We start from the raw sequence: 21,453 nt of genomic DNA on the forward strand, positions 1-21,453 counted from the left end.
TACGAGGTGGAGCTTGAAGAACAAAAGTTCAAGGTCACCCTTAGGTACTCAGTAAGGCAAGGACACCCACTGTTAAAAGTACTGATGCGTATGGCTTTAGAGCCCAGATTGTTGAGAAGCTAATCAGCCTGTGGATAGTTGCTGCAGTCCTTAGAGAACCTCTAGCACCTGCCTCAATGGGACCTCAGCTCCATGTTCGGCTAGGAGTTTCAAAGGTGAGTTTTAAGAGGTGATAGAAAGGTTAGCAGCTGAGTTCCCCAGTTGGCCCTCTGATAATCCAAACCAAACAAAGACTTTCCTAGCTTTGAAGCTGATGAGCACACACCCCACCCCCACCTCACTTACCCATGTGCCTCTCTGCACTGCAATTCCCTAACCTCTGGATGTCTCTTTCAAAAGGTGGGGACCCAAACTGTGTGCACTGTTCCAGATGCGTTCTTGCCAAAGCAGCATAAAGCAGATGTAACAGGATGGCTCCTCCCTCCTCATGAGGTAAGTATAGCTGGCAGCTGCTGCTGCCGTGATCCCATGCTCCCAGGAGACATGCACAGATCCTGGGGGATTCCCTAGAACCTATGTGTCTGTTCACCTGCTGACCAGAGCCTTTAGTTACTGTCAAGCTGAAGGAGCACGCTCTAGCGTCCCATCCTGCGTCATCTTTACCTTCCTGATAGCCCGAATCCGCCAGGTTCTTCACCAGTCAAGGACACCATCCTCCAATAAATCACTTCACTGTCAGCTCGAGTTTATGAAAGTGAGATTTTTATCTGTGACTGTGGTCAAGTGATTATTGTAAGTGCTATCTTAGCTAGGACATTCTCTTGCATTTGTGAAAGACTCTGGATAAGTGAGAAAGGGGTATTAATAGAGTCCCCTCACACGTGACACTTCGATTTTTTGGAATATTAAAGTCATATGGCTATGCTGTACCTGCATGTTGAGTCAGAAGATCAAAGAACTGGTTCATAGGCCTTATTAATAAAGGTATGATGCACCTCCCTCAGTCTGGCTGTATTTAAAAATCGTTTTGACATGCTCACCGTGATGACAGATTGCTAGAACATTACTTAGTTCTAAATGAAGCCGCAGCACTTCTGTTCATCTTCGACTGTGAAGGATGCAGGTTGAGTCTCCCAAATGTTCTGGGAGAGTTTTCCAGACTTTTCCCCACCTGGTTACACATGGACATGCTTGCAGCAATGCTTGACGGCAAGACAGGCTCCGTCATAGCAGGGCATCTTTTGCTCTCCTTTTGTGTGATGGAACAGGTATTACATGTTCATACAAGGGGAAGAAGTTTAGAAATGACTTGATTTTTAGAGTTTTTGAAGTGAGGTCCAGGTCACACTAGGCCCCCAGACTACTCTTGACATCACTGAAATGGTCACAGTTTGAAAGTTAACTTGAAGGCTTCAGAACACCCACCTGTGTCTGCTCCCACTCATTTTGAAATAGGTGTAGCCAACCATAAATCCATAGAATTCAGCTGTTCTTATTCCCAGTATTTGAACAAAAATCTCTGCTGGAAACACATCCTAAACACTCACAGATTGCTACAACATTCTCTGCATCTTTTCATCATGAAACCCTGTCTTCCAGTACAGAAAGCCATTTACCCTATTTTGTTTGATTAGTAAAAACTCCAAATTAAAATAGGCTGGCAGCTCTGCTACTGTCTCAGTGACTTTCACCTGCTGATAATGTGCCCTTCAAGGTAATGCCTCTGAGGGAGGCTGTCACCAAGCTATTGTTGTCAAAAGAAGAGAAGGAAAAGGGGCCTGTGTGACTCACCAGAGCCACCAAGCTCAAATGACAGAAAAATTCATGAAGGGACCGAGGGAGCTGGCAGTCACTGCCTCTTCCAGTCTGAAATGTCATAGTTGTCAGCCTTGGAAGGGCTGCGGCCTCTGCAGTTGGTTGTTAGTGGAACAGGACTCAGTTGTCCCTTTTGGCCCTGGTTCTTCCATCTTTAGGGCTTCCTTCCAGAACTGTCATCCAGTCTGCCTGTGGAATTCTGTTGGCAAGAATTTAGAGGTGACATCCAAAGCCCCAAACAGGAACTAGCTGGCTGGCTCGCTGAGTGGTGGCGCCTCCTACAGTCTAAGGACCAAATTATAACCAAATGACTGATCAGTCTAGTGGGCTGGTGGCTCAGTGATCCTGTGTGGGTCACAGGCTTCTTGTTCTTCACATTCAGGCCTTAGGTTCTCTGCGAGGCTCTGGGCCGATTTTTTGTTTAAAGGCCAGATTAGATCTGACCTCAGGTTTCTGTGTGTGGGGGTCCTTGAAACAGGAAATGACCTGAGGTGTGTACACGTGGAGCTAATGCCGGCAGATGAGGCCACGCCTCAGGCTCTCCTCCCTACCCTCTCCTTAATATCAGAAATGCCTGTGACTGTACCTTTCCATCCATCACATGATTCTAGGGTCAGAATGTTCCCAAGCCTGTTGTTGATTTCTTTTGAGGCCCTGAACAGTTCCAGCCCGTCTGAGGTCAGAGAGCAGCCCGTGCCGCCTGGCCTCTCTTCAGCAGCATTCCACCCCCTGCACAGCCCCTCAACATTCCCAGAGTGCTGAACACGAACTCGCAAGGCCATGCCCTTGGCAACCCATCCTGGCAATATTTAAGTTGAAGTTTCTTCTTTCTCCCTGACTGTCCTGTCATCTTTCTATACAGGTCCCAGGTGGCTAACCCACAGTGGGCTGTAGACTAACGGTGTACTGAGACAGCCCTGAGTCTTGAACACATCCACTCCCACACTCTGGCATCTCCATCAGCCAGGGCTCTTGCTGATGCTCCTTCCCTCCCCTGTTTGCTGTGGGTTTCCCTTTTCCTGTTACTGTCTTCGTGTACTTTTTCACTGCCTTTCCTAGCACCAGAGCTAAGGAGATGGATCAGGACCTGGGATGTCTGCAGCCCTGTAGTCCTGAGACAACATCTGCTGAGCTCAGCTTTAAGATGCCACTCTCTCAAACATGCTGGAAGGCATAAGCTCCTGGAAATCCTCCATCTTCCCCCTCCCTCCAATACCCTTTTTCTGCATGATTAATTAGTTCATAAGGTGGAATATATGGGGAGAGTTTTCAAGACTTTACAACTTTTTAAAAAAAATGTATGTGACTTATCTTTGGCTTTTCTCTGAGAACAAACTTGGTGGTATAAATCTCCTTCCATATGCATTCCTGTGGAATCTGCAGAAATCAATGTGATATACCCTCTCCTGTCTGGGCTGTTTGTATAATTGTATATACAACTAGCAATAAATATATTCTAACATCATCTGGAGCCTGGGTTCCCAGTTCTCTCTGCACCTCGTGGCAAGCAGTGGCTATCACACTCACTAACAGGTCCTCCTGATCACTGGGACCTCCTGCTCCGTCTCAGTTTCTCATCTTCTCCAATTGCACCAGTGAGTGTTCCTAAGACTCAGGCCAGGGTTTGGAGAAGAGTGAGGAGGGTTCAGGGCAGACCTGGGATGTGAGGTACATTAGTAATTCATGCAGTGGCACCCAGCCTCGCTGAGGGAGGTTTGAATGTGCAAGGACTGAAGCATTGGGTGACAGTTTGCAATGTGACTCAGCGGTCTGACATTAGGGTGACTGTTCAGATAGCTGAGTCACATTGCAAACTGTCACCTTAGGAATGTATTGTGCTGCAAAGAATGTGTCAGGTACTTGCCAGGCACAAAGGTAAACTTTAAAGATTTTCATAAAAACCAAAGTATGTCACAAGAGATGTTTTTCCATTGGTCAGAGGTTTTCAGGGGGGCGGGGGGGTGGTACAGAGGGCATGTGAGCAGACAGCCCTTTACCAATGAAACACTGTTTATCTACGATCAAGGAGTGTTTATTCACATTGTCCTCTCCTGCACTTAAAAGTCTCTTGTTATCAGCACTTGTTTTATAACTTAAAGGATAGTCACATGCTTTGCTGTAGTGGTGGTATCTTATCAAATTCTCAGTAGGCCTCTCCTGGGCCATAAACAGAAATGGGCGTACAGTTAGATTGGAATGTACTGTGGCAAGGGAGGGTTTGGAGTACTTGAAAGGCCACTTTCTGTGTAAATAAATAATAAATAAGGATCAGAAGCACATGGGACTCATCAGGCGGGAGTTACGGCCCCTGGCCATGCTGTAGGATTGTTTCAAGCCCATCCTTAATTCCACTTAGCAGACCCTCTAGAGACTCCAGTCTACTGCTCAAGAGCTCTCCACAGCCAGTGCTGCTTTGCTGGATAGATCCTGGCTGGGGCTAGTGACTGACACAGTCAGAAGCCATTAGAAAAGACATGACTGTGGTGGGATATGGGATAGTCCTTTGGGAGACGGTCTGGAAGCAGAGGCTGAAGATGACTAAGGATTTCCTCAACAGGCCATACTTCTGGGCTGTAGTGTGTGACCTGCTGTAAATTAGTGGGAATTAGTGGTTAAACCTTGGACCAGTTTCTCCAGCCCTGAACCTTAACTCCTTTGCTGAAGGTGGCTGGATGGATGGTACAGATAGGCCACGGAGGCAGGAGGATTAAGAGTACTTATGCTCAGGCTGAAGAGATGGCTCAGAGGTTAAGAGCACTGACTGCTCTTTCAGAGGTCCTGAGTTCACTTCCCAGCAACCACATGGTGGCTCACAACCATCTGTAATGGGATCTGATGCCCTCTTCTGGTGTGTCTGAAGACAGCGACAGAGTACTCATTTAAAATAAATATATTTTTAAAAGTGTTTATGCTCAGAGCTCACCAAGCCCAGCCTGCTACACAAGGCCCTCTCTGTTCATGCTCTAGTGGCATGACTAGAGACTCTTCTGCATATCATTGGACAAATGGACTGGAAGTTGATGGCTCAACCCCAGAGTCTACAGTGTCACCATCAGACAGGAAGAAGACAATACCTGAGGAAGCACATGGGTAGGGAGGTTTCCCTTCTCTCCAGAGAACCCATACATGGGATGAGCACTCCAGGCCTGGCTCAGGATGCACTCTGCATTCCTTCCCAAGAAGATGCAGGCATTGACTGGAGGATAACACTGTTTCTCATATTTTCTTTTGGGGGAGCTGGCAATCTGCAGAAATTCCAGTTACCCCCACCTTTCAGCCTGACCACAGGGAGGGTGGGCCTGCCTTCCTGGGATTCAGTGGTAGACAGGAGGCCCAGCTACCCCAGCTAGGTCTGTACACTCCAGCAAGGAGCTCCAGTCAGGTTCACTGTGGTCCCCACCCCCACCTACTCAACCTCTTGCTTTGTTGCTTAGTCCTGTGTTTCTCATCTGATGTACATCTGACTCACCTGGAAGGTTTGCTAAGAACCACGCTGGCATCTTTTCTCAGGCCTTCTCAGAGCATACAGACCACAGCCCTGCCTGAGGCATCTCCATTTCTAGCACATTCCTAGGGGAGAACAAGGCATCTTCCCTAGGAACCACACTTGAGACCTAGAAGCACTTGTTGGAGGGAAGAGTTGTGTTTATTGTTCTCTTCAGAGACTGCAAGAACCAAATGTTCTCCAGGCCGAGTCAGCTGGGTGGCATTTGCTAAACAGGGACCAGTGAACATTCCTTGATCAGCATGAGTAACTCTTTCAAATCAATATCCTCTTCTGGCCATGGCTTTGGGGACAAACAGTGGTTCTGCATTACACTCACTTCAGACTGGGTAGAACCCAACATAAATGGACGCTAGCTGCACTTCTCTCCCGAAACGGGGGTTTAAGGACAGTCTCATTTTCTCTCGAGAGCCCTGTGCACAGATAAACAAGCACATAGCCAGGCTTTTCAGCAAGGGTAGGAGAAGTGAGTTGTATGATTCAGCTTTTCACTGAATTGTAAAAGTCAAACATCCACAGATCATGAGACAGCATGACAAGTCTTCAGAATGGGCATGCGTCTGAGGGGTCAGCTGAAGAGGGGACACTGACAGGGATGCTTCCCAGACCCCAAGCTTTCCCTGAAATGGGTATCATCCCCGGTAGGGAGATTTCACCTACTGGAATTCACATAACGAGTTAATCTGCATATACTCTTCATTGCCTGATTTTACTCAGCCAACACAAGAATTCCTTCAAATACCTTTAGCTTTTGTGACAGCCATATCAAGTGTTTTCTCCAACCTTTACCATCAAGGCTGATAGATGCCAAGCCAGTGAAGACTTCTAATGTCCCAGCCCAGTATGGCTTCCCAGGCAAGCCTCTGTAGGTATCCATGCCTAGACTCTTCCATTTTCTAGTCTTCTTGCAATCTCGTCCACCCTAGTGTAAATGCCTTCCTTGCCACCCAACTCATTTGTATTATGGAAAGGCTCCATAAGTTGACTTCAGTAGTCATCTACCTCCATACAGCCTCCGATGCCCTTCCTGGGCATTTTGAGGGTCATGAGCTTCCATCGAAACTAAACATGGGGACTATCTGGTGAGGGGCTGTGCTGACCAGTTTCGTCAACTTGACACAAGATAGTCATCTGAAAGGGAGGAGCCTCAATTGAGAAAATGTCCCCATAAGATCTGGCTATAGGTAAGTCTGTAGGGCATTTCCTTAATTAGTGATTGATGTGGAAGAGCCCAACCCATTGTGAGTACTGTCACTCTTGGGCTGGAAGTTCTAGGTTCTATTAAGTAGGCTGAGTAAGCCATGTGGAGCAAGCCAGTAAGCAGCACCTCTCTATGGCCGCTGCCTTCAGGTTCCTCTCTAGTTTGAGTTCCTGACCTCATTTCCTTCACTGATGACTATGATATAAAAGTGTGAGCCAAATAAACACTTTCCTTCACAATTTGGTGTTTCATCACAGCAATAGAAAATCTAACAGGGCATTAGTTTATCTCTTGTATTAGACTATAGGACATGGGTACTTGACAAAGAAATTTGACTTATGAATCTCATCATCCACAAATCCTGGCTATGTGGTCCTGATAAGGGCTGAGGTGCCCATCGTGCCACCAGTGAAAAAACAGAAGGGCTGAGGGCAGGCTCACTTCCTCAGTTTTCTGGTCCTATGGGAACTGAAACATCTCTTCCAGAGGACATATCTTGATCAAGATTGTTAGGATTGGATGGAACTGACATCCAGGAAGAAAACCAGGAGTGCCACAAAACATTGCCCAATGTGTAAGGGACTTCTGTATGTAGCCTTAAATATCCACTCATGGCTGTCAGCTACGCCTTCCCTTCGCCAGTCTGTGGCCTCTGTACATGAATGTGCCATTGCTTTAGAGAGGTTGAAATGGCAGGGCTGGACAGTGGGCTATGGCCTACACACCTGGCTTCTTCAGTGGGGCCAAGTGAGTAGCCGGACTAAAGTACAGCAGTGTCCAGGTGAGGGAGAAGGGATTTCTGATATTCATCACAGTCTCCTGTCTCAGAACTACAGAAGACAGCATCAGTGGGACTCCTCGCCCCAGGAGTCCTCCCTCCCTATCTCCACAGGCTACTCTCTGGACCAGAGGCTGCCCTAGAGAAGAACAAGCCGTCTCCATGCGTGTACACCCAGGCTCCTTCATCCTGAGCCCCACATTCTGTCATCATCACTGAATTGAAGATCCACGAGGTGGGAAAAGATTCCATCTACAATGGAAGACTTCAAGCTCAAAGTCATGTTCACATGGGGGCACTACTCCAAAGGCTCTCGATAAAGCCACTGTGCCCTTGCTCCAAACTCTTCCAGGGGGTTTGTCACAGTTTCTGTTACCATAGAGACTTCTTGTTCTTTTGAAAAAGATGGAGAATCTTTCAGTTACTCCCCATTTTTCTACAGTTCCTGGCAGCTAGCTTATCCTAATATCCCTGTCAGGGAACAACTTTGGCTGGGTTCTCTGCCAGAAGCAGTTAAGGATGCTCTCAGCTTTGCAGCTACCTCTGAACTGGGGGATGACAGGAGGGTGGCAAAGGCCCAGGGACAGGTACTTTGTTTTGAATAAATTCAGCATTACAGTTGCTGTTTTGTGACACTTCTCTTTCATGCATTGATGAGTATGAATGTAATGAGTGTTAGTGCATGACCGTGTACTAACTCACCAGTGTGTGCTAACATTCGTCTTGAGACAAGACTGGACCCGAGAAAAGAAAGCGCTAGGTGTACTTAGCACTCTACTCCAACTCCTGCTCTTTGGGCTCAGGTAGACCTGGGAAGGCTGGAGGTCTCTCCCTCTAAGTGTTGCTTTTGATTTATTGCTTTTGGATATGTTGGAGTCTCTGGAAGCTATGAACATCAACGCTCCAGTGTGCACGTGCAGCCCAACCAGAGCATAGTCTGAGACTGCAAGTTACAGCTCATACATAGATAATAAAGTGGGAGAAGAGGCAGATGACCAGCTGACAATGGCCAACAGAAAGTACCAATTGAGGAAAATCAAAGGTCTGGGAAGTGACAGAGGAGGAAAATCCCACTAGAATTTAATCAGAACATCCTGATACAATGACCAGAAGTAGAATATTTCCACTAACCAAAAATGATCATAAAATTGCGTCAGGAAGACAAGCTCTGGAGAACAGCAGGGATCCCATTCAGTTTCAAGGCTCAAGAGCAGAGCTCAGTGCTGTAGTGCCCTGACCTTGAGTTCTCCTCCTCATGTACTGGAAACAAGAAAAAGGTGTCAATGCTAGAGGGCGGACACTGTGTGTGCTGTTTGTCATACTGATGAGTGCTGCAAGCACATACTGACCTCTGTCTGCAGTCTCTCCCAACCTCTGAAAGAAATGAAACAGTTTCTATTGTGATCTAGGTTTTTGAGCCTCATCTATCAACAAAATAAAGCCTTATCTCTCTATTATTTATTTGATCTGCTTTTTTCCATTTTAAATACTTGTTCATATTGACTGTGCTGCTTTTAGCCTCCAGTTTAACTTACAAGAAAGAGACCTTGGAGGATGCACGAGGAACCTGTTTAGAGTTCACATGTATCAGTTCCCCAAGTTGGTGTACCACCCAGTCCATACTGCCCCATGAAGAAAACCCTGCTCAATACCTTTTAATGCCCTGCTGGCCTTCATCAGAACGAGCACACCCACACTAACCAGCCTTTCTACAAACTCAGTGGTTAAGGTCCCTATCCACAATCACACTGTCTTAGCTAAACAACCAGACACTTCAGAATCACCAGAAACAAAACATCTTGAGACTAAGAGAAAGAAAACACTTTCACCATGTTTTGAATCATGACTAGTTGTCTTTGACATTTAATTTCAGGTTAATAGGAATTAATTGTGGCTCTAACATTTACATCAATGCTGAACATGTTTACAACTTTCAGAGTAGCCCAATGTCATTAACCACAGGGTCTGGGAAAGCCAGGGGGACAGAGAGGGACACGCTTTGTTTATTTAGCATCTATGCTGTCATATGAGATTTTTTTTTTCATGTAACAACAACCTACCACAGGAAAAATGGATATTTTAGTATTTCCCCCTCTATGCAGAATCATATAGCTGTTTCCACTGTTTTTGGAATAGAAACATACAGAACAGATAGAGATAAACAGAATAATATGTTTATAAAATGGTTCCTCTAAACATATTCATTACCTCATTTTTCCTGAAAGAAAAGCTTGGAGGATGAGTAAGGAAATTCTCTACTGGCAAACAGCTACAGTTGGGAGGGACAAGAGGCCGACAGCGGGGACAGACCTGTCTGCAGTATTTGGCCATGTATGAGTATTTCACAGAAGGTTGAAAATTTATAATTAAAAAACCCCAGAGGAAATGTGTATATACACACACATACATATGCAAATGTATGTGTTTATACCATACAAAGCAACCACTGTACTTCTTCTTCTTAAGACATGAGCTGCTTTAGGGAGAAGGGGTAGAAGCTTTTCTGGGAAACATCTTGTTGTTCACCTGAAATACCTGGATAGAAAGTTCAGTACATGGATTAAGAAATGAAACTTTACCGGTTTATAAGGATTGAAAACATGCATAGATATTTTCTACTGCCAAATGGTCAAAACCTGAAATTATGTTTACATCTGAAGGATTGAGGATCGTAGGGGAAAGCCATGTCTAACTCTGACAGTGTTGTTATAATATGGGTGACTGACAGGCAGGAGGTGAGAGGACATAACAGACACAACATCAACACTGTTAACGCCAGGACTGCACTCCAAGTTTAAAAGAAAGTCTAACTCTTTAAGTAGGAGGTGGTTTTCGTAGCTGTCCCACAATCCTGTAAAGAAGTGTTATTGCTGAGATACCAGGAATGAAGCAGTGTGGACGAGCATGCTCCCTGGTGCGGACCTTCAATCCTTTCAGACTTAGAGAGGATCATAAGAACACCACTCCCCTGGCAGTCCCTAAGCTATCTAAAAACTCCATAGTGAACATTTAGACAGAGAAAGAAGACACAGGTTTCTTACTAAGAGTGATAATGTAACAGATACACTCACTGGACTAGTCAGTTTTAAACATTACAGAAACATCGGAAACTGTGAAGTTACAGTATGCTAATCTTTAAAATCCTGTGTAAAGAAGAGTAAGTCTGTTAAGTATCAGGAGACAAAAAACCAGAAAAATGTAACTGACAAATGCAATCTTGGAAAAATGTGGCTAATTATAGACTGAGTTTTAAAAGAGGCTGGTTTTTGGCCCAGAAGGCCACTAAGAAACAAAAGATAAAGGATTCCTATTTAAAAATAAGTACTTAAGCAAAATTCCCAATACTGATACCGTTTTTTACAGATTTCTTGGTGGCTAGACAAGTAACATCTCAAATGGTGGGTGTGATGAACTTAATAAATACCTTAACAAGTGCTTTGATATGACTGTCACACAGTCATCTTCTGAAGGACACCAGTGATTATCATACTACCTCTAGATGGTTGCTGAGATACAGTTATTGTTGATTATATTAACATGCACAAGAATTTACTGCTTAATGTGTCTGCCTTTCTTACCTCAAGGACAGGGCTGGGGAATGGCCCACTGGTCAAATCTGGTCTGTTACTTGTTTCTGTAAATAAAATTTTATTTAAAAGGTCACATTTTCATCTCTATGCTACCTGTGGCTTTCACACTGTAAAGGCAAAGGTGTACAGTAAAGATACTATCTGATTCTTCAAGAAGCCTGAATTATTTTACTTCCAGATGCTACAGAGAGAGTTGTTGGCCCATCACCTCCAGTTTTCTTCTAGCGTATCTAGAACACATGCTTCTTCCCTGTCACAGGTACCAGGCCTCCCTGAGTCCTCGTATGTGGATGACTCCATCTTCTAGGCTGACTCTGTTCACTGGTGTGTATCTTGAAACTTTCACATCACAGCTGGGGAGTCACTTTTAATATATTTGGAACATAATCATTATCTCCAGCCATAATCTGCTCGATGTCAGGCACTCTCTAAGAATTAGAGATTAATAAAATGGAAGAGCCATTTGGCAACAGACAGACTAGAAAACCGTACCTCTTACTTTATCTTGAATAAGGAATAAGGGTAATAAAAGGAGCAAAAATCAAATACATTTTAGAGTAAATCCCAGTAAGTCAGGGAAAAAGGTTTCAGCATTCAAACACAGAAAGGCAGACAGATACATGAATACGTGTATGCATGTGTACACACGTGTGTGTGCTTGCTCACATACACACAGTCATACTTACACTCATTACAAACTAAAAATACAACATAAAGTATATTTGTTTTATAAATATATTACTGTCTATATACATATAGATACATCCATAAAAGACGTGTTAAATAATCATTTGTATAATCAATACTACTTTTGTGTATTTAAAAATTACACATTCTATTAAAATTATCAAAATAATCTTTAAAAATACCAAGAATAAAACCAAGTGTTTCTTTCCATGTAAGTGGTTCTGAATCTTATCATTGGTCAAATAGACCCCAGACTTGGTCATTCACAACTCAAAGACACAGTTCAATCAGAAAAATGTTATTCATTAAAAGACAACCCCCCCCTTTTTTAATACTTCATAACAAACATGTTTATATATAAAACACCCACTTTAGGTAATTATATATTCTCATAAATGTATTTTCATAAAAACAAAAATTCAAGTTGCCACCAGTGTCAAATATTTTACACTGGCAACCATTAATTACTTTCACTGTTTAGGTCAGTGACACACTCCCATTAGGGTAACAAGACTGAAATGTCTGTATCACATGCAAGAAAAGAGGAAATTCTGAGGGCCATTTTGGCCAGTTAGATACTATTCCCTCTGGACTAAAACACAGGGACAACAAACTGCTATTACTGCATAAAGTACAGTTGACTGTCTATTATTCAGGGGCAGAATATTACAGTCTGAGTCCTTTTAAATCAGCTGACCAATTCTGACATTTTACTACTCATTAGCACACCATTTCAGGTTATTTATTTATTTATTTATTTTAGCTAGTCTGGTAAATAGAAATTAGAGATCAGGAAGAAGTATTTTAGCTAAAATTAAGGTTTATGACCAGCTATGAATTTAATAAATGGACTCCTTTTACTTATTACCTGAGAATTTTTTTTTCTGAGAAATTGATGTAGCTAAAATCTGCCAATCACCTTAATCTTAATGTCTAAAAGCAGCATTGGTGCTTCATCAAAGGGGACAGACAGACTGCCCTTTTGTCATAAGAAAACCTTTTCTTAGCACAATTTCTCAGCCAATGGCACTGAAAAAATGTAGCAGTGGGTGGGTCAGAGCTACCTACTCCATGACACACACTGGCAAAGGTTATACTAAAGATGAAGACGAGGGCAACCGCAGCTAAAAACGTAAGAAGGCCAAATTTTAAGTCATACCCTTTTAACCTAAGATCTCACTTAAATCATTTTAGTCAAGTGTGCCCTTTTCCAAACAGTCACAGTGCTAATATGAAGCAAAAGTGACATGTTCATTAAGTGACTTCCTAGCCTCGCCTCATAATGCGCCTGGGTAGCCTGGCTAAGAGGAACCCCACACTTGCAACCTTGTTCTTGGCATTCATATTTCAACTTGTCCTTCAGATCATGACTGACAAGATCAAGGACAGTTTCAGAGGTTGGCTGTGTCACTTTCAGACATGCCACTCGGGATGGCTGGGATGGCACCACCTGCAGCATTCTGGGTAAAGCTGTGTGCCACACTCACTCAAACACAACAGCAGTAACTGTAGAACATCATTTTCCTGAATTAAGTTTGCTGAACACGGTTCAGATGATTGGCTATGCTAATATGCACAATGCCGTTTAGAGCATTTACTGTGTACCAAACCCTACTCCATGTGACACATGGTGTCACACAAGTAGTGAAAATGTTATCCTAGTCGAAGATGCTTGGACATTATTTTCAGGCAGCATTTTACCTTTATTTTAAGTTAAGTTCACACTAGGTAAGGTTTAGGAAAAAGAAAATGCCAATAAATTTATTTAATATATTTTAATATATAAAACTAAGACAGACACCTTTATTTACCTTAATTGTTACTTTTATTTTCTATCCTATTCTAGACTTCAATTTTCCTTTAAAATTTTGCATTTAAATAAGGGATAAAATGTTGCCCAAAAGTCTAATTATAGTTACACATTTGTGTTTTTAACTAGATCTACAAATCAAAATAGTTCTTATTGTTAAAAAGATACAATTTGTATCAACAGTAAAAGGTACTTTCTGGTTTTCAGGGTGTTGCCTCTCTGACTGCAGGAGCATCCAGGCCAGAGCTGACCACAGGAGCAGAGCTGGACTTGTCATTGCAACAAGTAAAATCAGAGGCAGCTTCTGTCCATCACAACACTGTCTGCACTGATCATAAATCTATCTCCTGATGCTCAGAAAGGTCACTGCAGCAAGCAAAACCCATGACTGCAACCAGAAATATCCCTTACTAATACTAGAACAGACTTTAGTCTGTATCTAAAACTACACTATTTGTGGCAAGAGTCTGGCCTTAATAATATAACAGGCCCCCCAAAAAACTACCTTCAGGAAAATGGAAAATATACAATATCTTACAAAACCTTTAAGTTCCCATTTACAAGTCCTCTGCTGTCATTTCTATAGTGCAGTATCAGTAAATGTTGCATGTCCTCAACACATCAGACCACCTCAGGCCAGCCTCCATAAATAGCAGGAAAGCTAGAGTGTATTAAATATAAAAGTTGCATTGAGAATACTTGGATTCATTAAAAACAGGCAAGTACTGAGAAAGGGTTATTCATCCAGTACTGTGCCGCCCACAAAAAGACAGAGATTAAAAATACATGTTAATGGAAATCAGGGACTTCACGCCCATTCCTGCTGTCAAAAAGCACATTTTAGCTGGAAAGCAAAGCTTTAACCTGTAACAGTTACAGCTTTTACCTTATTAAAAAAAAAATGGAAACTTTTTTTTCCATTGATTGCATCTGCTTTCTTTTAAACTGACCATTTAAAATAACTAATTTTCTTAACAGGAAACATCCAAACAAAAATAAAATAATAAAAAGTGCCATACTGGGAATCACTCTAATATGTACTATTACCATTTTAACATAACTGGAAACATATATATTTTTTAAATATAAAGTCAGTGCTGTAGTATATCTTTGTTTCTATAAATAATGATTATAGCACAAAGAAGCCCACTTTCCCCAAATAAAAATAACTTAAAAAGCTGTAAAGGATTCTAGTTAAGCTTGGCTTGAGGAAACAGTTTGCTAGGTCTAGTCCAGTACCTCCACACTCTGGAGATACTGCAATTGCTTGCAGTTGACAGACAAACACCAAGTTAATCGGACAGGAAACAAGGATAAAAAGTGCTGTGTATAAACCCCTGATGCACCAAAGAGGAATATCAAAGATCACAGATACATCTATTAAATCAAACTGGACACATTTCCAGCCAAGTGTATAGCTTTAAAAAGGAAATGTTAAAAAAAAAAAAAAAAAAAAAAGTTTGAATGTAAAACAATCCCGTGATAAGTCCACCAAGCGGGGTTCCGTCCAGATTCCATGATACAGTATTTCACATAAATGGATACTATATAACCTCCCTGCTGAGAAGGAGATCACATGTGCTATTGTAGCAAACGTCCCTCAGCAACTGAGCTGAACAAAAAACTACTCAACACCACAAAGATGCATCATCTTTTCAATAACCCAGCTGCGATTTCTCCACTAAGATGGCTGCGGCAAGCTGCTGGGCATCTGTCACGTGAGGATTCCTTTTCATGACGAGCCTTACAAGGTCAGGGGGGAAGATGTTGCACAAATTGATATAAATCTTCTCTCGGCTGTCCTGGTACCTCGGAGGATCATGTGGATTTCCACAGTAGGGGATTCTCCAGGTGGGCTCCTGCTGCTCAGGCAGGCTCTGGAAGGTGATCGACTCATAGCACGGGGGTGTGGAATTATCCGGTAAGGAGTAAGTCTGCCGATAGCCATATGCATCCATCCCATAGTTTGGCCTATCCCAGCTTCCCAGGCCTTCCTGGCGAGAATAAGGCTTTCTTTGTCTTGAAGGAGAACTATCATAGAGTCGAGAATCAGAAATGCTGTCTATTCTCGTGGCCACTAAGGCCCTTCCTAGGTGTGGTGCCTTAGAATGTGCTGAACTTGGTGGAGAGGGGTAATCGCCAGGACAGCTGGAGCGGGCACCCACGGCGGGGTGCTGCAGGTGCATAGCCAAGTGTGGAAGAGGACGCTTGGGATGGAACTTTGGTTCTTCATGACTGTAACTCTGGACTCTGGTTAAGGGATCATGGAAATTCTGCAGGAAGGGTTGGGAATTAAGGCGGCTGTGAGGGTGCATGTGCTGACACTTGAGACTCTCTTCCAGCTGTGGGTCAGGAGAGCTGACGTAGGACCGGTCATTGTACCCCACATACGAGTCGCTGCTCCCACAGCTCATGCTCCCGTCACTGCTGCAGTCTGAAGCTACAGAATTTACTCTATAGTCAGTGTCTAATGAGAAACGCCTTTCAGGACTTCGGGGGCCTGAGATACTCAGATTAGAATATGCATTCAACATGGAGTAATATCCAACGTCAACAGGGGAGTCACATTTTGGATACTGTTCATAAGGCATTGGCGTTCCATGATTTTTGGTTGCCATCATCATTGGAGGGTACTGTCCCTGTGGTCTTTGATCCTGAGGTGGGAAGAGAACTGCAGATGGAAGGCCATTGCTTAAAGATGTAGTGCTTTGGGGTTTTGCAGTGGACGTGGCCGGGATACTAACTAAGGAAGGTACAGACCTGGTTTCCAACTTGTTTTTGGTGGGAAGCTTTTCCTCTATGTCTTGGTAGACGTGAGTCCTTATGCTTGGGTCTGACTGCCTCTTTGGAGCACCTCGTTTAACGTCCGAAGTGCTATCAGCCTTGGTGCTGCAAGGAACACTGTTGCTTTTCACCAGTCCCCCTTCATTTGTAGTTTTGGCTGCTGTGTTTCTAGACATGGCACGAAGTTCATCAGCCACTGAACGCTGAGGCTGACTGCCCCTTTCCGGGTGGTAGTATTTGCACTTGTGTCCATACGTACACTTCTTTCCTATGAAGATAAAATCAGTTAGGTAAAGGAGCACACCAGGAGATCCTGCACAGTCAGCGAGGCAGGCTTTCTGAACTCGGGTAGCAAAGGCAGAAATGGGAGCTGGGCTATGTCCTAGTGTGTTCCTTGCTCTCTTCCTGCTTACTAAGAACACCAAGGAAGCTCTCAGTTGATCTCTCAGATCATATCTGCCTCTTCTCTTCCAGGTCTTTACAACTGGGTGGGAAAGTGGACTTTGAAGAGCAACTGTCCCGCTGTAACACAACAAAGCTACACTTACCTGATTCATACCTACACAGAAGAATTCCTAATTTTCATTCCCATAAAAAGTAACTTCAAACAGAATTAGCACTATTTTCACTCTGAGAAATCCTATGTTGAACCCAAATAGGTAAAAAGACAATTGTTTAAGGCTAGCACACTTCCTTAAATTTACTTATAATCAAAAGAAGCACATAGTATACAGCATGTGAGGTTTTCAGTGTTTATCAATGCACTGTACTCTAAAGGCACATGTCAAGTATCCATAAGGATAGTTACCGTAGGGACAAGGCTGCTTTTTGTGCTCAGGAACAATGGGTTTCTTCCTCAGAAAATTATCCAGACTTGGGCCATGTCTGCCAAGAGGGTCATCTGGGGGCATGAACCTGTCACAAAGATAACAATAAAGAATGACACACAAAAGGAAGGTTAATTTAATCCTAAGGATATAAATGTTCATTTATTCTATTTTCTTTTGAAATTTTATTCCAAGTGTTTTGACTAATATTTACAAGATTAGAAAAAAAAACTTTAAACTTTAAATCACATTCTCCTATAATATTCAGTTTTCATCTTAACTTGTATTTTGTTTTAATTTAAATAACTTTTGTGACAGTGTGTCCTATCATTTTTGTCTTCTCTCAGTCTTGGGATGTTTATAAGGATTAGAGTACTGATTACCAGGGCATCTTAGGAGAGCTCTGTCAACACCAGTCTGGCAAGGGAATGCAGGGCAGGCAGAGAAGGGAGTGACAGCAATGAGAACAGACACCACCACGTGCCAGATGTGCCTCACACGCCACTGCATTTCCAAGTACAAGCTCCATAGATCAATAAATAATTCTAATTCAGGTTCTGATGAATTAAGTCACTTTGTATCTGACATCCAACTCTGAAGTCAAGATTCAACTGTACAGGACTCTAATTCTCTTCCAACTGTAGCAATGGCTTCTCAGCGGAGACAGAAAAAAAAAAAAAAAAGTGTGGAGGCAGAGCATGCCTGTGGTCCCGGCTGCCTGAGGCTGAGAGACGGGGCAGGACTCTTAGACTTGGCAGTGGGAGGAGGCAAGAGGATGGCATATCCAGGCTTCCTAGACTACAGAATGAATTCAAGGTCAGTCTGAATGAGTTAATAGACCCTGTCTCAAAAAGACTAAGAAACAAAAGTGTTGAGACTGTAATTGAGGGTGGCAGCATGCTTGCCTCACATGCATATGTGAGCTTTGGAGGAACTAAATCTAAGGACATAAGCCTGTCACTTGATTAAATATCAAGTGGAGGAAAGAAAACTCACAAATCATGCACAGAAATAAATTTGAATACTTGTTACATCTTTGTTCTAACTTGAAATAAGCCTAAATGTCTACCTGTAAAATGAAGATTGTGAGCAATATAAGAACTCAAAGAGGAGCAATCAAAATGGCTAAGGAAATCGCTTAATATGTTACTATATGTTAATATATATATTAACATATTAATATATAATATGTTAATATATATTAACATATTAACATACTATATGTTAATATATATATTAACATATAGTAACATATATATAATATATAATATGTTACTGTATGTTAATATGTTAATATGTGTTACTATGACAAAAGAAAAATGCAGTTAAAAAGACTAGAGGTTAGGACTGTAGGTCAGTGGTACAGCACATGTAACCTGAGTCATACCCAGCATTGCTAAATAAAAATATTTTCCATGTTTACTCATGTTTCCATGACTCTCTTTCCTTTTGAGAGTCTCACTATGTAGCCCAGGTTGTCTTGAACTTGTGATTCTCCTGTCTCAGCCTATACAGTGCTAAGACCACAGGTGTGTGCCAACCCTCAATTTGCACATTTCTTGCAAGACTTCATAACAAGTGTAAGCAGTGAACAGCCGAGCAGCACTGCAGTTTGATGGGTCTCTCTACAGTGGGCTTGATCACCTTAGAATGCCTGTAACTCTCAGTGTAGAAACTAGCTTATCTGGCTTTTGTTTTGTCGTCATTTATATATTCTAAGAAACAACCCTAAGGCTGAGAGTGTAAAGATATTTTTGAAGCTTCTGCTAAATTGTACAATAGTTTTCATGCATTTAAATGTTTAAGCTTACTTATCTTTCTGTGTAGGGTGTTTGGCCTGCAGATGTCTTGTAGCAAGGGTATGAGTGCTCAAAGAGGTCAGAGGAATTGTCAGATCCCCTGAAACTGGAGTTGTGGATGGTTGTGAACTGCCATGTGGATGCTGAAAATTTAACCTAGGTCCTCTAGAAAAGCAGTGTTCTTAACTGCTAAGCCATCTCTCCAGCCCTAGTTTTTGATGCACTTTAAGTAATAGAACAAGTTTAATAGAACAAGTATTCATATTTTTGTGAATTAATCAGATGAGAAAATAAACTCATTTTGGGTTTAGATTAACAATAGGTCAATGTCTTCCACATGTTTGTAAGTATATTTACTTCTTGTAACTTGTGCCTGTTCATGTCAATTACTGTTTTACTAACTTCAAGTCTGCAGTCATGACCACAGTCTTCCTTCATTTAAAAAAAAACAAAACTTTTTAAATGTGTGTCTTTAGTAAGCTAGCACGCTCTAAGTGGGCTTGACAGGCATTGTTAGGGGGTCAGGGGATAGATGTTTCTGTCAGTCAGGTCCTTGAGACAGAGTCTAAAAAAACCTTGGGGAAGGGCACAAAGCTCACACTGGCAGTCTATAGTGCAAGTGTTCAGTTTTGGTTCCCATTAGGATTAATGGGAAACTGGTGGTCAAAATAAGCCTGTTTCAGATCCAGTCAGTGGCAAAATGGGAAGGCTATTACTGCAGCTCCTGGGGACAGTCGGCTTACTTACTTGTCATTGACAAAGGAATACATCAATAACCGTTCATCTATGAACTTCTTCCATTCTGGTTTTTCATTTGCCAAGTCTCTGTAGTTATCATTGGACACAATTATACCATCAGACTCAAAAGCCAGCTTCACGATGAACCTGTCGTCATAGCATACCACTCGCCTGCCCTGGACACGCCGTGATGGTGTGAATACCAGGATTTTTTCCTTCTCTAGTTTACGTAAAATTTCCTGATCTGCAATAATAAAAGGGTAGAATTTCAGAAGTAAATACATAATTAGATACTTGATGATTTTCACATGAGAGGTTTTCTTTTTTAATTAAAAGGTATTTATTTTATGTATATGAGTATTTTGCTTGACGCAGGACTGTGCACCATGTATGTCTTGTGACCCATAGAGGTCACAAGAGGTTGTTAGAGCCCATGGAACTGTAGCCAGAGGTACTTATGAGCACCATCTAGGTCCTGGGAAGCAAAGCCAAGTTCTTTGCAAGAACAAGTGCTCTTAATCACTGAGCTATCTCTCCAGGTTCCTGGTGAGGATTTTGTTTTCTTAAATGGGAACTGGAGTGTATAGATTATGACTCTCAGTTGTCAGATGTAGCATAATCTCAACAATAGAAATTTCTATTGTTGAAATTTCATTAAAGCTCTAGCCTTAAAGCCACAAGCACTTGGGTGACAACACAGCCTCTCTAATATTGTGCCAAAGGGACAGTCACACTAAGCTGTACGTGCTTCACACTCCTCTCATCTCTGGGTATGTTTTGTAGGCTTCTTTCTAAACAGGAGCTGTGGTGGTGAGAGAACTGGACGTGTAGTAATGGAGGAAGCAAAGGCAACACTGCAAAGCTCAGGCTCACGAGGAGGAAGGCAGCGGGACAGAAGCGTCGCTACAGTCATGGTCGCTACACGGTCTGCATCCTGCCCTTTGAAATGTGGTAATATATGCCAGTTAGTAGTTTTCAAAACACCCACCTCTTCAACAGAGAGCTATTGCCTGTTACCTTTTATCTGTGAGTGTTCAGTGGCTACTAAAGAATGGATTAGTGGAGAAATGTGAATGTCAGAATAAAGAAATCATGCATAAAACTCAAGGTCTGCTACTGTCCACATGAGGAAATACAATCTCACTGAAACTGCTTCTTTGTTTCTGAAATGCAGTGGGCAGGCTGTGAGGAGTAAATGAGTTAACATGCACATGTGGCGGGAAGCTCTATCCCCTCCCCACCGTGCCCCATAGACCGTGTTCTTCAACCTAACTTGAATGTATTTCAATCATGTTACTGTTGATCTCTTTAAGCTTCACAGAAAGCCAGTGCAATTCTTAAAGCCCAGATTTAATGATAGAACCCAGCATGTTATAATTACTCTGCGTGTTATCTTGAACAACATTTGGAAGGCAGCACAGTACCCTGTCCAATGGTCCTTCCATCAGCACCCATCCAGCCCATCAAGCACATTAAAAGATTCTCAAGAAATGTCTATGGACTGGATGAAACAAAGGAAACACTAAGGGATGCATACTCTGAAGTTTCTGGTTTATCCCCTGTCTCATGCCCCTGAGTAACTCAACTCATGGCCCTTTCTCACTGAGAGGTGTTTGCTGATAGATGGATGCTATGGCTTGAACCTCAGTGAAGAAACCTGCAGAGTAACTGCAAGCAGCCCAAGAGTCACCATCATTGCTTAATCTCCATATGAAAGAGATTGTGAAGTTGAGAAAAACATTTATTGGGATGATGCATAGAGAATTCCATCTTGAAAAAATACAGGTTTAGTAGATAGTTAGTAAGCTAACATGGTTAGTAGATAGTTAGTAAGCTAACATGGTTAGTAGATAGCTAGTAAGCTAACATGGTTAGTAGCTAGCTCGTAAGCTAACATGGTTAATAGCTAGCTCGTAAGC

General features: G+C 42.5%; 2 protein-coding genes across 3 annotated transcripts in view; one reads left to right on the forward strand and one right to left on the reverse strand.

Moving 5' to 3' along the window:
* Rdx (radixin) overlaps window positions 1–3,280 on the forward strand; it is a 53,603-nt gene extending 50,323 nt beyond the window's left edge. Inside the window, exon 15 of the mRNA XM_076925189.1 lies at window positions 400–3,280. Coding sequence (XP_076781304.1) covers window positions 400–466 — 67 coding nt within the window. The 3' untranslated portion in view covers window positions 467–3,280. The remainder of the gene's footprint in view (window positions 1–399) is intronic.
* Window positions 3,281–9,132: 5,852 nt separating this feature from the next.
* The window catches only part of Zc3h12c (zinc finger CCCH-type containing 12C), a 52,443-nt gene continuing 40,122 nt past the window's right edge, over window positions 9,133–21,453 (reverse strand). For both annotated transcript variants that reach the window (XM_076925187.1, XM_076925186.1), the window contains exons 4-6: window positions 19,544–19,778; window positions 16,979–17,085; window positions 9,133–16,438 (exon numbers count right to left, since the gene is read on the reverse strand). In XM_076925187.1, coding sequence (XP_076781302.1) covers window positions 15,042–16,438; window positions 16,979–17,085; window positions 19,544–19,778 — 1,739 coding nt within the window. In that variant the 3' untranslated portion in view covers window positions 9,133–15,041. The remainder of the gene's footprint in view (window positions 16,439–16,978; window positions 17,086–19,543; window positions 19,779–21,453) is intronic.

The sequence above is a fragment of the Arvicanthis niloticus genome, chromosome 26 (assembly GCF_011762505.2).
Source record: "Arvicanthis niloticus isolate mArvNil1 chromosome 26, mArvNil1.pat.X, whole genome shotgun sequence".
Taxonomy (NCBI): Eukaryota; Metazoa; Chordata; class Mammalia; order Rodentia; family Muridae; genus Arvicanthis; species Arvicanthis niloticus.